Source organism: Mytilus californianus, unplaced genomic scaffold, assembly GCF_021869535.1.
Source record: "Mytilus californianus isolate M0D057914Y unplaced genomic scaffold, xbMytCali1.0.p SCAF_7, whole genome shotgun sequence".
Lineage (NCBI taxonomy): Eukaryota > Metazoa > Mollusca > Bivalvia > Mytilida > Mytilidae > Mytilus > Mytilus californianus.
The window spans coordinates 32,693,225-32,709,237 of NW_026262723.1; the positions used below are offsets into that span (position 1 = coordinate 32,693,225).

Here is a 16,013-nt window from a genome sequence, read left to right on the forward strand (position 1 = left end):
GGTATTTTCATTATACACAGTCAAGATAGCGAACCTAAAGAAATATATGCTTTCATAGTTTACATTATGAAAAACGCTGACATTATTTAACATGTTTTTTTAAATGTTTTTGACAGGAAAGCATTTCAAAGATTTCGTACAAATGTAGTAGGTAGAAAGGAAAAAGGCAATTAAGGCCCATTTGAGGCCTAAGAAAAGTATTTTTTTTTTTTTTTTTTTGGAAACTGCTTGAAATTTCATCAAAATATAAGGAAATTTCTAAAATAAATTAAAAAAAAACATATACATGTATGAACTGGATAACTTGAAAATTTACAATGTATTAACGTTACAATTATATATATCAAAAAATCGCATAATTTACGAAAATAAAGGGGAAAAAACTTATTCTATGCAAATTTCAATCAAATTGAACATTTATTTTTTTTTTAATCATTAGCCACAGCAAAACAAAAATAAAAATTTCCTTACAGAAGCTTCCTTATATATAGCTATTTACACAATCCCACCAAATACAAAGATGCTGTTTCGTTGTGCAAATACTATTCCAATCCAAAATATATTTACATGATACAATACAAAGAATATCAAGATTTAAAAAAAAGATATATTTACTTATTTCCTCATGTTTTTTTTTGTTTTTTTGCCTTGGTAACTCGTCATAATTATTTTTGCACTATTTTTATGCCAAATATGGGCCATATTGCTTCTACTCGGATATATATATCTGTAACTGATCTCGTGTCAAGACACGGAATGCGTGTAAACGTCGTGCGATGAACATTGTGCATGTAAGTAGTTGAAAAAAAATGGGTCAGTTGGCAACTGTGTTAAGATAAAAGAACTAAGAAATTCAGAACATGTACAAGCTACTAGTAGATATACTGTTCTTTTGTCGATAACAAGGAAGTTCTGCTCCGCGAATAAGGAGACAAGCCAGTTATATTTTCAACTTAATAATTTACATGTTACAAATGACAACCTGTGTCAGCCTATTGGTACTTACTTCTATGAATTTTCGATTGGGTTATAAATCCGTCAATCAGCTATTGTAAGTGACTGACCAAAGGACATTTGAGAGAACCGTGGCACTCAATTAACATGATGGAATCAATAAAATAAAATCAGTTGACTATTGTTTCATGTCATGAAATGTTTAAAACAAAAACAAACAGAAAAAGTTGCATTTCCTCTCGGTGTGTTTGATCACTTATTAAGAGAGAAATCTTCATGTTGTAATTTAATTGTCATCACAACAGATATCATAATTATCACTTTACTATAGGTTGCCAGTTCCAATCCTGCTCGTTGTAGGGTGCGTTCGACTTCGATTTTAATTGGCTAAGATTGGCAGTGTTCCTGCTAAGGGTTGTTGTTTGTTTCCTGGTATTCTGGCTTCGACTGACGAATAAAAACTGCCCACAATGATATAAAAAGTGTGCTGAAAGTGGCGTTAATCACAAACAATCAATCAATTATAATATATCACTGTTATTTGAATAGGAGAATAATCTCTCTTTAATTTTGATCATGATTTGCATTTGTATGATCAAGTTGCCTAAAACCTGCAAATTTTGTTGATCCTATGACATAAGTAAAATTAAGGGCATCAATTAAGTAAAGTATTTTTTTATTTCGAAAATCAAACCTATCAAGATTGATGCTACAAAAATTTAACAGTCTAAGGTCAACTTTGCTGATTTAATTGTACTCTAAATTTATTTCTTTAAAAATATGTATACAAATGCTTTTCAAATTCCGTATTAAAATTATGTTGGTGCCAAAACATTGGCTTCACTGCAGTTGATACCTTTTAAGACTACCAGTTCACCACCAGCAGTGGTATCGACCCAATTGTGGAAAATAAAACAAAAAATTACCACGATTGAGATCAGTAGTACATGTATATTATCTGCACTTTTAATATCTTTTCAACAAGTTCACTTCCTTGGCCGACATGTTTCTTCTGTGATGATAATCAAAACAAAATTAAAGCCTATGTCACTTTGACAAATTATTTATCGATAGAACCATTATTTTCTTCTGACAAGACGCACAAAAGTCAATCTTTAATTTGGCATGAAATTATGGAACAATAAACACTTCCACCTTGATCAATAGTACACAGACACTACAATGACCTCGTATTCAATTAGCGGTAATGATATGCGGTCTGTGTTGTGAAATGTTCATTTCAATTTTCTATTTGTCAACTATCGCAAAATGGTAATTGAAGACACGCATCAGAGCAACAAAATAAAAGGCTAGAATTTGTCTTGGTGATATTTGAGATAGGACAGGTCGATATTGACACATGTTATGATATAAAAAAAAAAAATTAGGGATATTATATGTGTACTTTATTCAGTTAAAGGGTTCCTCGTTGGAAAAATTCATCAGTTCATTCTACGTATAATTTAAAGTAATTAACTAACAATTCACCGTTCCATTGTATAAAAGACTGTTTAAACATTGAATATTCGTAACCAAAATGAAAAGAACGTCTCGTCATTGGTTGAGTTCTAATATCCATTGTATAAAAATCGTTTAGTCAATCACAGCGTTTTGGTGTACGCTTTTGAAAATGTTACCCAAAATGCTGCGATTCTGAAATTGATCATAGTTACAACTGGGAGTAAGACCTCAATTTCGTGAACTACTGAAATTAACTTGATCATTCAATGTATACTATTGTATTTTAGTAATAATGTTCAAATGAAATATAATGTTGAATGTTCCTATGAAATTATGTGAAAGTGAAATAATTGGTGTAAATATAGGTATTCCTACCCAGTCTCACAATGACGCAGTTGCAACATTTGTGATTCATCTCTGTTTTCTCAAACATTTCCTCCCAAAATGCCAGCTGCAGATTTCGTATCGAATTTGAATAATAGCGGGTATACAAATCTGTACCGGCACGTCGATAAAACAGCAAATCTCCGATAAAAGAACCAAATACGTACCCTGCATATAGTTATTTTTGTTTATCCTCAAAACAATTTTGTTGGTTGTTTTTTGTTGTTTTTTGTTTTTCAGGGAATTTGACTCTATAGTCTGTATTAGATCTATTATAATTCACAAATTTTCTATACTTACGCAGTTTATAGCTTACCATATAGTGTATTAACACTCGTCTATTATTGAAGACCGAATGTTGTAAATGACCTATTCATGTTTTGTTTGTGTCGCTAAGGTGCGTTTGCACATACTTGTATCCTTTTATTAAAATTCATAGCAAAACAGGAAAACATTAATAATAACAAAAGACAATACATTAATGTCTGGAAAGATCTACTGAAGATTTCCAATTGACAACTCTTGTGTCCAATTTAAGTTTTTGGGAAAAGGGAAACAACACCTATGGAGAACAAACTGTATCCCTACCTATACAAAGCATGTGTTACTGGTATACTGTGCTGGATCTCACATTAATTAATTACCTTTGTATGGAGCCGTGTCTCATACAGATGAAGAATTATGGTTTTTCAAAATCAAGAGCTGTAGATTTAAGGTCATGCGCTGGTGATGTAAATTCCACCGTTGTAGATGTAAAGTCTAGCGCTACTGAGGTAAATTCCAGCGCTGTAGATATGAATATCCAGCGCTGGATTTTACATCTCTAGCGCTGTACTTTACATCTCATGCTTTGTATTTTAAATCTCCAGCGTTGAATCATATCTCTGCAGCGCTGGGCTTTGCATTATCAGCGCTGCACTATACGTCTACGTCACTGTACTTTTGATCTCAAGCGATTGACTCTACATCTCAAGCGCTAGACTTTGAATCTCCAGCGCTGGACTTTATATTTACAGCGCTGGACTTTGCATCTCCAGCTAGCTCTTTACTTTACATATACACTGCTGGAGATTACATTTTTAGCGCCCGACTTTACATCTCCAGTGCTAGACCTTTTAGATATCTACAGCGCTAACTTTACATCTCCACTGGTAACCTTTTTACATATCTACAGGGCTAAACTTTGCATCTCTAGCGATTGACTTTAAAAACCACAACCATTTATCAGTATGCGACTAACAGGGCTCCTTAGTAAGTGTGTTCCCATTTATGAATACAATGGGATTGCAATGTAGCTGATACACAATGAAAATTAATAAAATGTGACGCAGATAGAAACTATATATCAATCATGCTCTGTCCCTAGGATTGATATAGACAATGAAACAGTTTTACTTATCTAGGTTTTGATTTCATTTGCTAACATTACTAAAATTTGCAACAAAGGGAGGTATAAGAAGACGACCATTCAATATATAGAACGGTGGGGGATGATTTTGAAAATGAATATCCTGGCCTGGAAAGATCCTAAAAACTTTGCTCAAATCAGGATGAAAATACATGAAATAAATGTGAGAGAGTGTTTGAACTAATTTGAAGAATTGAAACGTTCAATTTTAAATCAACGTTATTGCAACCGTGCGACATAAGTTTTTTTCAATGCCTCGTATTTTTTTTTATATTTAATAGAACAAAAGTATATATTATTATATCAAAACTTATTCATTACAGGCTGGTAATCCTCTTTAAATAAACAAAGATCATGTTTATAAGTACAGAGTTTAGTATCTTTATTTTACTATTGAAATAATAATTATACAAATTTGAATTAATATTAAGGAATGCCTGAAAAATGGAAATTTTCAAGGGACTTCTTTTCCTAGAAAAAAATGATAACATAGACTTTTATAACTAGGAAATAAATGTATGATTTTTTCATTATTAAAACATTTTATATTTATATCAATTTAATTTCCTAGGACAGAAGTGCCAACCATATTTTACTAGCTATGGACATATTTACTAGGAAAATGTATCCTGGGACTTACATTTCTAGACAAAGTATGGTCATTGACTGGATTATTTATAGGAAGCAATGTCTGGGGGACAAATTTTACTACCGGACCGAATTTATTTATCATTTTCAAATGATATAACGTGAAAATAAACCAAAATTAATTTATTTGCTTTTAAGATTTTTACTTTGTTGCAACATTAACTGCCTCGGTGGTTTCGAGGTAGCGTGTTCGCCTCGACTGCGGTAGTCAGTAGGTTCGAACGCCAGTCCGGTCAAGCCAAAGACTTTAAAATGGATATTTGGTTCTTCTCCGGTAAGCAGGCGGCATTAAGGAATAAAAGCAAAGGCTGGTCGACTCGGACTCAGAGTAATGTGTCCGGGTAGGGTGACATTTCTTCCTGCCGACCGTTTACTTTGTAAACTAGCATGTTGGTCTATACAAAGCAGGGTTAATGTCCATATTAGCTTAACATGTTCTTCTCCTGAATACGCATTTAATTTGCCGCTGGACGTTAAACAGCAATCCATCATCATTGTTGCAATATTGGTTTGTTTGTTTGTTTTGGGCGGCCTTTATATCTTTATTTTCTTTATTTTGCAACATTATGTTTTTGTTAAGAATATTTAGCACATTGATTGTTTGGATTTTTTTTGTTTATTTGACACGTGAGCAGAAAATAGAATATATGTGTATGGATGTTTTATTTAAAGACCTCAAATCAAAATACCCTTATATTTTTGAAATTGACATTTAAGCATTAATTTTGTATATAAAGATAACGAAAAACAAATCTTATGAAATATACATCATCAAACATTGTCGTCATTCAGATATTAACACTTTTGCGATATCAACATTATAAATGAATATAAAGGAGGCAGACTGTATGTCACTCTGCAAATATTTACAAAACGTTAATTAGCTGATTTACGGTATCAGATACTGTTTATACTAATATATTATCGCAAAGTTCTTCATACTTTATTCATTAAGACGATAACACAAACAAAATACGGATACAACTTTGGACATAATATTCAGTCAATTGCTTCTTTTTGCTGCTGTACAGAGACATGACGATGTTTTGTAAAACTAATTCTTATGGATAATGGACGTTAAACAGGCGACAATCAATCAGTCAATCACATGGATACTTTACAGCCTGCAAGAATTCGTTCAATTTCTAGGGAAGTTTTGGTCGTAAATGTAAGTTTTCGTTAATTATTTTTCTGTTTACTTACACCTTGAAAATTCAAAAACCGATATACATTGTTTTCTTCAATATTGTACGATGAACAATTTTATCAGTATATAACATATATATTGATGGAAAATGTTGTTTTTTTTCTAATGAAAATCTTGAGTTATCGATAATGAATTACATTTTGTACATCCATGTTCTGAACTCAAAGATATACCTAATTGATGCTTTTTTCTAAATAAACTGGCCACTATCCGGATGAATTTCTTTTCAAATAACATCATTGGAACAATTTGCGGTTGGCTGGTATAGTCCAGAAGTTCTTAGTTAAAACTTATTTTTTCTTATTTCAAAAAAAGGAAAATAAATATACAGTTTTTTATGACTTATTTGGAACAATATTTGGGAATTTTAAGTTTTTCATGCTCTTCAACTTGTCTCAATGATATTGGATTTGGACTTTAGACTGTTTGGTTATACAGACGATGTTTTGGATATTTCATATGATTTGTTTTGGACATTTCACTAGCATTTCAATAGAATAGAAATACTAGTACTTGAATTGAAGAACTGCCACGGGTGACCGTAAGGTTCGGATTTGTCGGTGGTACTTTTCAAACAAGGGGTCGTTTTCTCGCCAATGCTATATGTAATGCAGTGGCTATGAAGATAAAGAGAAGTAATAAATAAGTTATCAGTTAATTTTGATATGTTGTTATTTTAGGTACTATTTCATCCACCAATACCTTTTATATAAACTTAGATTTTAATGCGTACCTATATAGGTAACAATAATGTAATTGACTAACATGCACGCAATCATTTTATGAAGATGGTATTTAGAATTAAGAGTACGGCTAATCCTGATTGGTCGTTGTGTGCAGACGATATTTTTTTTATTACATTGTAATCCGTACACTTTATATTATACAAAAGGCAAAATAATTTATCAAAGATTAGCAAAGAAGAAAAGTAAAATTTACGTTCAGAAAAGCAACAGGAATCTATATTCTCGGACTAAATAATATTGTCCTAATAATTTTGTTTTTAATTCTAACAAGTTTTTTGTTTTAAAAAAATAACCACCAAAAGTCTTTAACCCAAAAAATGCTTCTATTGTTGCCTATGGAGATCTGAAACATGTGTCGTTTATACGGAAGTTACACGTTGCATTTTCCGGTTTATATCGAGAATTATTGATTTATTGTAATTATTTTCTCATTATCGTGTAAATGTTCATTTCCCCGTTACCAGTACTTTTTTGAGTTATGCCGCTTTTATCAAAACATGCCTTTCTCAATCAAATGGAAAACTACTCATAATTTCAAACAAACAAAAAATTGCTTAAATAGCTTTTTTGTATGGGTTTTGCTCACTGTTGAAGGCCGTACTGTGTGACATATAGTTGTTAACTCCTACGTCATTTGGTCTCTGTTTTGTCTCATTGGCAACCATACCACATCTTCTTATTTTTATATAACATACATGTATATTCGGGATGAATGTTTTTACTTAAATATATCATTCTGTATGAAATACATATATGGATAAGAGTGTCAGTATGAGGCACATACAAAAGGTAAAAATTAATCAAACATATTGATACATAATTTCATAAATATGATAAACTGAATGGACAGTTTGGATCAGTACTAACCTATATTGCATCTTTAAAACTGTCAATCTATATCTGATATAGAACTGTCAGAATCTGTCCTAGGAAAAATTGTCAGAAACTTGTTATAAACGTGTCCGGGGTACTGTATTAGAAACTATACTAGAACAGTTTCCCAGAGACTGTTGTAAAGGTACTAGGAACACTGTATTAGAAACAAGCAACAAACGGATTAGGTATTTGTACGGATATCAATTTTTAGTGAATCCATGTATACATTTGTACCGAAGGACATTATGTAAAAACGAAGTGCATACAATTAATTTTGACTTAAACAAAATACGTCTTTTGACGTCAGACAATTATCAGGTTTCCATTAACGTATCTATTCTGATGCAATTAATTGTTTATATAAGTAAGGTTTAAAACGTAGGACTTTTCACACTTCTGTCAATTTTGTTTTTGTAATTACACGTGTATTATAACACGAGTTTTCACAACTGTCGGCTTTGAGAGTACCGTGTGAAGATAATATCAGAAAACACTGAAGATTATTTGAGTCAGGAACCTCTTCAGTAGTTTTCATTATACTTTGTCAGAACTTAGTGTTTTTGTTATATGGAGAAAGGGTTTTAATGGCAGCTCTTTAAATCTTCCAGTTGGATATGTTCACATCTTTTATAGACACGTGACGACTTAGAGCTTTCAAATTACACTATGTATAGACACCTTGACTATTGTTGAAGAGGGCGCATCAAATCCAATCTTTCATTTGCGCCACAATGATATATTTCAGTTTGCGCCAAAAAATAAAAACTACATTCGCGCGATTTTACAGTTACATGTCAAGAAAAAATTTCAATATTCATTGCTATATCGTGAATAAGAAATAAGTCTGTATTTTTTTATTACCTCACATAAAGGTTATCTAATGTTCTGAAAAATGCAGACAAGTCGTTTAGAAGTACAAAAAATACTTGCAAAGCCAGAATCACAACAGATGTGGACAACAAAACATCAATTAAAACTTTGAACGATCACAACCATCACACCAGCAGAAAGTAGAACCACAGCAACTAAGAATCAGATATCGAAAAGCATCTGGTGACATTACTGGAAGACCATCAAATATTATACCCACAGAACTACAAGGTGAATTCTCTTTTTGTTGGCAAATACGATACAATATTGCTTGTACAATATGCGATTCAAAATTTATTTTCCAAATCAAACACAGAATAATGCTATCTGCAAATGTGACGCAAATGAGAGATTATTTAGTAAAATTTTGAAATTGATTACGTGTAAAATTAATGTGTTTTTTATAATTTTTTGGCACAAATGAAATATAATCTTTTGACCCAAATGAAAGATTGAATTTTGTAAAAAATTGGCGCAAATGCAATGCACCTACTGGTTGAAGACTGTATATTGATAATGCTCTCTAGATGTCTTTAGGTTGTGTTTGTGTTTGTGGTTTTGTATTATTATGATATAAAGATTAACACTCGCCAATACGAACGACAGTGCACCAACACAAAAACTAAGAATTACAATAAAAAAAAAAATTAAAAAGATAAATGATTTATCATAAAAGATAGAAACGATATCACGGACTATTTTGTTTGTAAACAAAAAAGCAAAAAAAAAAAACAACTCTCCAAACTTGTTCTATATATATATAACAGAACTGCCAGGATATGTTCTAGATAGAGTAGAACTAAATTTTTGCTTGGGGTAGAACTGTTAGAAACTTTTCAAGGCTAGAACTGTTCAGAAAACTGTTATAAAGGGTGACTGTAATCCCGCTCTTGTAAGAAACTGTTCAAAAGCTGTCAGGAGAAATGTTCTACAGACTGTTTTAGGACAGTTCTCCCAATAGTTCTTAACAGATTTTAAGAGAGGTTAGAAATGATCATTACTGTATATAGGGTTGACATAAACAATCAACAGACTGAAGCTAAACATTCTACCAAGGATTTGAATAGTCTTACTATACAAATCATTGATTATACATATACATTTTGGTGCGAATGATTTGTTACACAAACATTAAAGTAAATTTAAATCAGTAAATTGCATCTTCGCATATTTCGATGGACAAATTTTGTCTAATATAAGAGACTAAAATCGTAAACTTTAACATTAGAAATGCATGTAGCCAGAAACACATGATTTAAGTCAAATAAGAGAATATTTTTTTTAATAAACTACATTCAATATGTATATGTAAGAGAATGATAATCCCTTTCTTCATGATTAAGTACGAGCGTTAGCGAGTACTTATCATGAAGTAAGGGATTATCATTCTCTTACAAACTTAGAATATTGTAAAGTGCTCAAGGCTCAAATGATCTATTCAAGAATTAGTTTCATTGTCAGTGCAATGTTTATAATTAATGCATGACTTCTTTTTTCGGCATGTCATTTATAGATTAGTTTTAGTGAAGTGAGGACTTTCTTATCATTTGGGAAATATTTAAAAAAAAAATGTGTTATAGATATTAGGTGACACAACAGTAGAAAGAAAAGGTAGGAATTGTATGTTTCCTGATTGTGAGTATGAATGTAAATCATGTAATATTTTAGTGAGGAATTATCCTTTTTTTATTTACAGTTTAAACCAATAAATACATTTGAGTTACAACTAAATTTTATTTCACAGCCAATATTTTGGTCCGGCTTTTTACATCAAATACAGTTTCATTATGTCAGGGAAATGTTCAAAAATAGTGCCCTTAAAAGTTTTTAATATGTTCAAAATTAAACTCCTCTGTTTTTTTTTATCGGAATACATGTATTGGAAATAACTATTTTCCACAACCGCTGATCAAGTAATTAAAGTTTTGGAAAGCTAAAGATTTAGGTTATTTTTTATCTGAAAGTTTTTTTTTCTTTCTATTTTTTTGCATTGCTTTTGTATTGTTTAATTTTATAGTAATTTGAAGTTATAAATATTTTCATAATAACATTCATGGTACCAATTTTACTGCACCAGTAAACTTCAACTTATTTTGAGATTTTTGTTTGTTTCACAATTCAACTTTTAGTCAGTTTCAATCACTGTGTGATAAATCCTTTCAATCTGATAAATGTGCTTTGGGGCAGTTGTAACTCATTTATAGAAACTCTTTGTTTTGAACTGTAAATAGACCCAAATAATAGGATAATCCCTTACTAAGAACATGATTTACATTCATTCTTCACAAATAAGAGGCATCCAATCCTACAATTTCATTGGTCAAGAGTACTTTGCAATATTCTAAATTTATTTAAACCATTGTGGTGACGTCAGCCTATTCATTTACAGTGTATTCTTTTTCTAGAATCAACGCATCCTAAATCTGCCGCTGAAATTGACTCACCAAATTTTTTCAATTGTTTCCTTTGTGTGCCTAATTTCATTAAGTTTGAATTGGCTAATTTACTGATTTCTGTTCACTAATGGAATTAATTTAAAAACTTACTTTTAGTTTTTGTAATTTTTATATGCCTTTACTGGGAATCGAACCCTTCCTTGAAATCTGTTATGTGTGACTGACATCAACACACCGACGAAACCTCTCGGCTACCAATGGGTTACACTATAGATGTTTATTTTATATATTTAAATGAACATCTGATATACATCGGTTCATCGGACACACAGTGCTTGTACCTTTATATAGACACAATAGGCATTCGTATAGTAGAAGTTGGTAGCCGCGAGGTTAGCATGGTTAAAATCAATGAGTTAAAGATCGGGATTTGTCGATTTAGGTTCGAATCCCTGTATTCTCTCTGTCGTTCCAATTCTTAAGTTATCCTGGTTTTTTTTCTAATTTTATGCAAGTTATAGTGGATATTTTTGTTATAATAGCGAGTTTTACCGGGTTTTTTTTAATTATTATTGGCTATTTCACATGTTTGAAATAAAAATGATTACATTCTATTTGTCAATTTTTGTTTTATAAATATAGTATGATTTCATCTGTTTTACTACATAATTTTACAAAGGTTTGTTCGCAAATTTCTATGCGAGAAAATCGTGATGTGCCTAGAGTGCTAGAAAAAAAAAAAGTCGATAACATACTTATTATATATTATACTTTATATATGCTTTTTAATCGGGTTGTCTCTTTGACACGTTCCCCATTTCTATTTTCAATTTTATTAGAAATAATTTGGAATATGTCTTATTTTGTATAAACAGATAATATTCATATGCCTGGTAATATAAAGATCTTTAAAGGTAGAAGTGTTATATTTGTATTTTGTTAACCAATTAATTGTGATCTTAGATTTATCAATGTATCGTTGGACACGATAACATGGTTATTTAAACTCACTTACAATACCTTCTAATTAAGAAAAGGCTTTAATTTTGAAAAGAAATTAACACAATAGTTTAAGTTATAGATACAATGGATAAGAGTAGATTCATGAAAAACAAACCATTCGCCCTCCGGGCTCATGGTTTCTTTTTCAAGAATCCACGCTTATCCATTGTATCTATATAACGTAATATCAATCTTTTATTAAAACTTAGGTCAAAGTTGAATTTAAACTTAGATATTCGTTTAAATTGTGTAGCTCCCAATACATTAAATTTTTTTCTACCCCTAAGGGTGATTGGGGGAACAGTAATATGACAACTTTGGTCTTGTTCCGACCGGCAGTAAAACCCTCGCCAAAGTGGGGCGTACGATATACAAGTACGCAGTCACGTCTGGTCAGATTCGAGACGTTAAATCCGATGCCTTGTGTAGAGAGAGTGCCACGCTTTCTGCACGGCACGGTAAGAATCCTTACAACAACTCTGTTAGGGTCTGTAGGTGGCCGTTGCAAGGCAAACGTTCTGTCCTTATCCAAAATACCCTCATTTTCCAGAAGTCCAAATTCCCCCAACTTTCCTCCCGGACAGCATGTACTACAGGACAGGCCTACCTATTGTATTCATTGTTAATTTGTTCTCGTCCTGAACATGCATGAAATATTTGCCACTGGACGTTAAGCAACCAACAATAAATCAATCAACTAAATCTTTTGCTTTATGCAAATGAACCCTTCTTCCATGTCTTGATGACGTAACTGTAAAATTAGTACAAAATGCTCGGACAATTATTTTGTATTTATGCTAATTTTGCATTCTATACACAAAGCTCCTTTAAGTCGTAATAGGATAAATAGATATAGGAAGATGTGGTATGAGTGCCAATGAGACAACTCTCCATCCAAGTAACAATTTATAAAAGTAAACCATTATAGGTCAAGGTACGGCCTTCAACATGGAGCATTAGCTCACACCGAACAGCAGGCTATAAAGGGCCCCAAAAATTACTAGTGTAAAACCATTCAAACGGGAAAACCAACGGTCTAATCTATATAAAAACGGTAAAACACATTTTTTATAAATGATATTGATGTGTAAAATGGACCGCTTAACTAATTGCAGTGATATCGACACACGACACACTATTAAACGAAATTCTAACAGACCAATTACATTCAGGTATTTGTAGATATGCAAATCATTTAGAATAATTTAAGAATAAAGATGTTTGATACACCGTTTATAATCTTGACCAATAGTCAGGATAAAAGTTAATAATTCTTAAGATATATATATGTCAGTATTAGTGCAGTTATGGATGACTAATTCAGGAATTAAATTTTATGTGTAAAATTATTCAAATTTAAGCATTTTCTTGGATAATCAAACTCCGTCATATCTCAAGTGTGTTGCTGACTGGTGCTTTATTGATTTATTGAGGATTTAAATTCATTTATTGAACCAAGGGATGTAACTCTAACTTACTGTTGATGTTCATGTTTCTGATAATTACTTTCTATAGTTTTTGATTGATTGATTGATTGATTGTTGGTTGCTTAACGTCCAGTGGCAAATTATAGTTTTTGAATAAAGTCAAAATTCTTTAAAGCGAATTTGAAAAAAAAACCCATAAAACTTATAGTAAACATATGCTGCATTTAAATGTTAACTTGAGATGGTAGCTAACGAGAGTACTATACTTAACTTTTTTCTCTAATAATAGGAAAACTGCGGACAGAAGACAGGAATTATCAATAAAATTGTTAAGAGATATTTGCAAGTCATACAAATTTAAGTAAAATATCATAGCTGAAAGAGGAGCAATAATGAAGGTCTGTTCAAGATATTATGGCTAAATCATCGTAAATTATTCTCTACTAATCTTTGACAAAACAACAACCATATCGATATAAATGTAACAAAATAAAGAGAATCTATAGTGATGTTTGAGATTTCAATTAATGTTCTATGTATAATTGATTAATCTTTAAGCCAGGGAATTCGTTACTTCCAATAACTCAAACACTCGGTTTGGAAATATAATTGTACCCGTAGAAATCTAATTTAGAAATGGGATGTCACTTCCTAAATTGTACGGTGGTGTTATTTATTGAGATCGACCATTAAGTAAGATACGATTCATATAGTTACACTATAGTGTTCCTTTGAATACACTCATCCTCAAAGGTTATTATATCATGGTAGCAAGGTCTTTGAACAAGGTCTTCATCGGTACCAATCTTTTATTTATTTAATTACATTGATTTTATTTTATTTTCTTAAATTAGATAAATAACTTAGTACATGTATGAATTGCTTTCTAGTTATTAACACTTATGGTCCTGCATGTACATCTTGTCGATACTAATTTTTTGGCATTGCAAAAGCTCATACTTTTCTATATTTGTCAGTTTTCCTACCAAAGTTCGATGGTTCTTTCTGGGCGCTCCAGCTTCATTTACCAATAAAAAAACTAGCAGCCACGAACAGTGCTGAAAGTGGTGTTAAACAACAATCAAACAATCAATCTCAAAATGAAACAGAAAAATGCCTTTTCTGTACATCACATCTCACCCTTACTATACAGATTATGGCTATCAAAAATATGAGAGATAATTTACTTTTTGTACATGTTGTACATAGTCATACCACCATCATGCCACGGCATGTGGTATATATTACATGATAGAAATACTTGTTATCATTCTTACATATCATAAACATAGGTCGTTAAACACCAATCAATCAATCAATCAATCAATCAATCTATCTAAGACTGCTTGTTATGACATCTTTACCCTAAATTCGTAGGAGATTGACTGATTGACATTTTAGTCTTGGATAATATGATGTATTTATAAGTTGAAATTGTACCATGAACTTGCCTACAGCAAGTTTATGCACGTAGTTTAAGATCGGTAGTTTTGTGTCTTTTTGTCTATTTGGTATTTATTGTTGTCTCATTTGCAATAATATCCATCTCATTTTTTTTAATATACAGTACAGTTACATTCTATTTGAAATGAAGCAATGATGGTTTGCTGTCTGATTGACATTTACCTTGCAGCTGTTTCATCTCTACGAAGTGAAAAGCAAATTTCTTAGTCCAATGAAATTGTTTAGAAATATCTATAATTTAACTGAAAATTAGTAATAAGCAAAAAAAAAAAAAAAAAAAAAAAAAGTGAAAGCTTCCACAACATTACTTTCATTGGTTATTCAATTCTGCATTTTATTTAATCAGCTACTGTAAATAAATCAATTAACATACAAAGTACAAATTGAATAGTAAATTTCCTTTTTAATATTTCCCACGTTCCCTTAATGAAAATATTGAAATTTGTATTCACATACTGTAACCGTTACTTTTCTCTTTGATTATTTCATTAGAAGCTATTAATGCTGATGGATTCCTAATTAATTAAAAAACGTTGTTTTGTAAAAATCCTTTAAAGATTACTTTCAAGCACAACACTGCTAATTTACCATCCAAGGTTATATACGGTAAATTTAATAGTTATGAAAATCAATAAATATATTTTACGTACTTAAAAATCTGTTCTTATACAATACAACTTCGTTATTAACCTTAAACAATCAATTGATGATCATTAAATAGTAATTTTTCTGGCTAAAACAAATATTTGCTAATAACGAGTTAGATCATAAGCCTGTATTTCTAGTACTAATACAATTGGATAACTGTCAATCAAAATGGTGACTATGCTAATAAAAATTCATCAAATACAATTATTTCTGACAATAATATATAAACATTATGATCTTAGTTTTAGCCTTTTATCGAACACGAATCTGAATCGATTATCAGATTTTTTTTCAGAGTACAATCATATATGTATTCGAATCAGTAGACAAGTACATATCTATGTATCAGTCAAACGATACTAACCTTTTATTGATGACAAATGGTACAAAGTGTAGATTTGTAATTGTAAGCTTTAAGCACGGACCATTCACCTTGGTTGAGTGGAAAAGGTGACGGGTTTTTATTTTGTTCTCATTATAAACATTGACACATTCCTAGTTTCCATTCTAATTTCAATTTTT

General features: G+C 31.2%; 1 protein-coding gene across 3 annotated transcripts in view; it reads left to right on the forward strand.

Moving 5' to 3' along the window:
* The window catches only part of LOC127708925 (atrial natriuretic peptide-converting enzyme-like), a 98,439-nt gene that overhangs the window by 24,523 nt on the left and 57,903 nt on the right, over positions 1-16,013 (forward strand). The window contains exon 1 of one of the 3 annotated variants that reach the window (XM_052214110.1): positions 5,940-6,023. The exons of the other annotated variants lie outside the window; for them this stretch is intronic. Coding sequence (XP_052070070.1) covers positions 5,964-6,023 — 60 coding nt within the window. The 5' untranslated portion in view covers positions 5,940-5,963. Of the gene's footprint in view, positions 1-5,939; positions 6,024-16,013 lie in introns of those variants that run through there. 3 annotated transcript variants of the gene reach the window in all.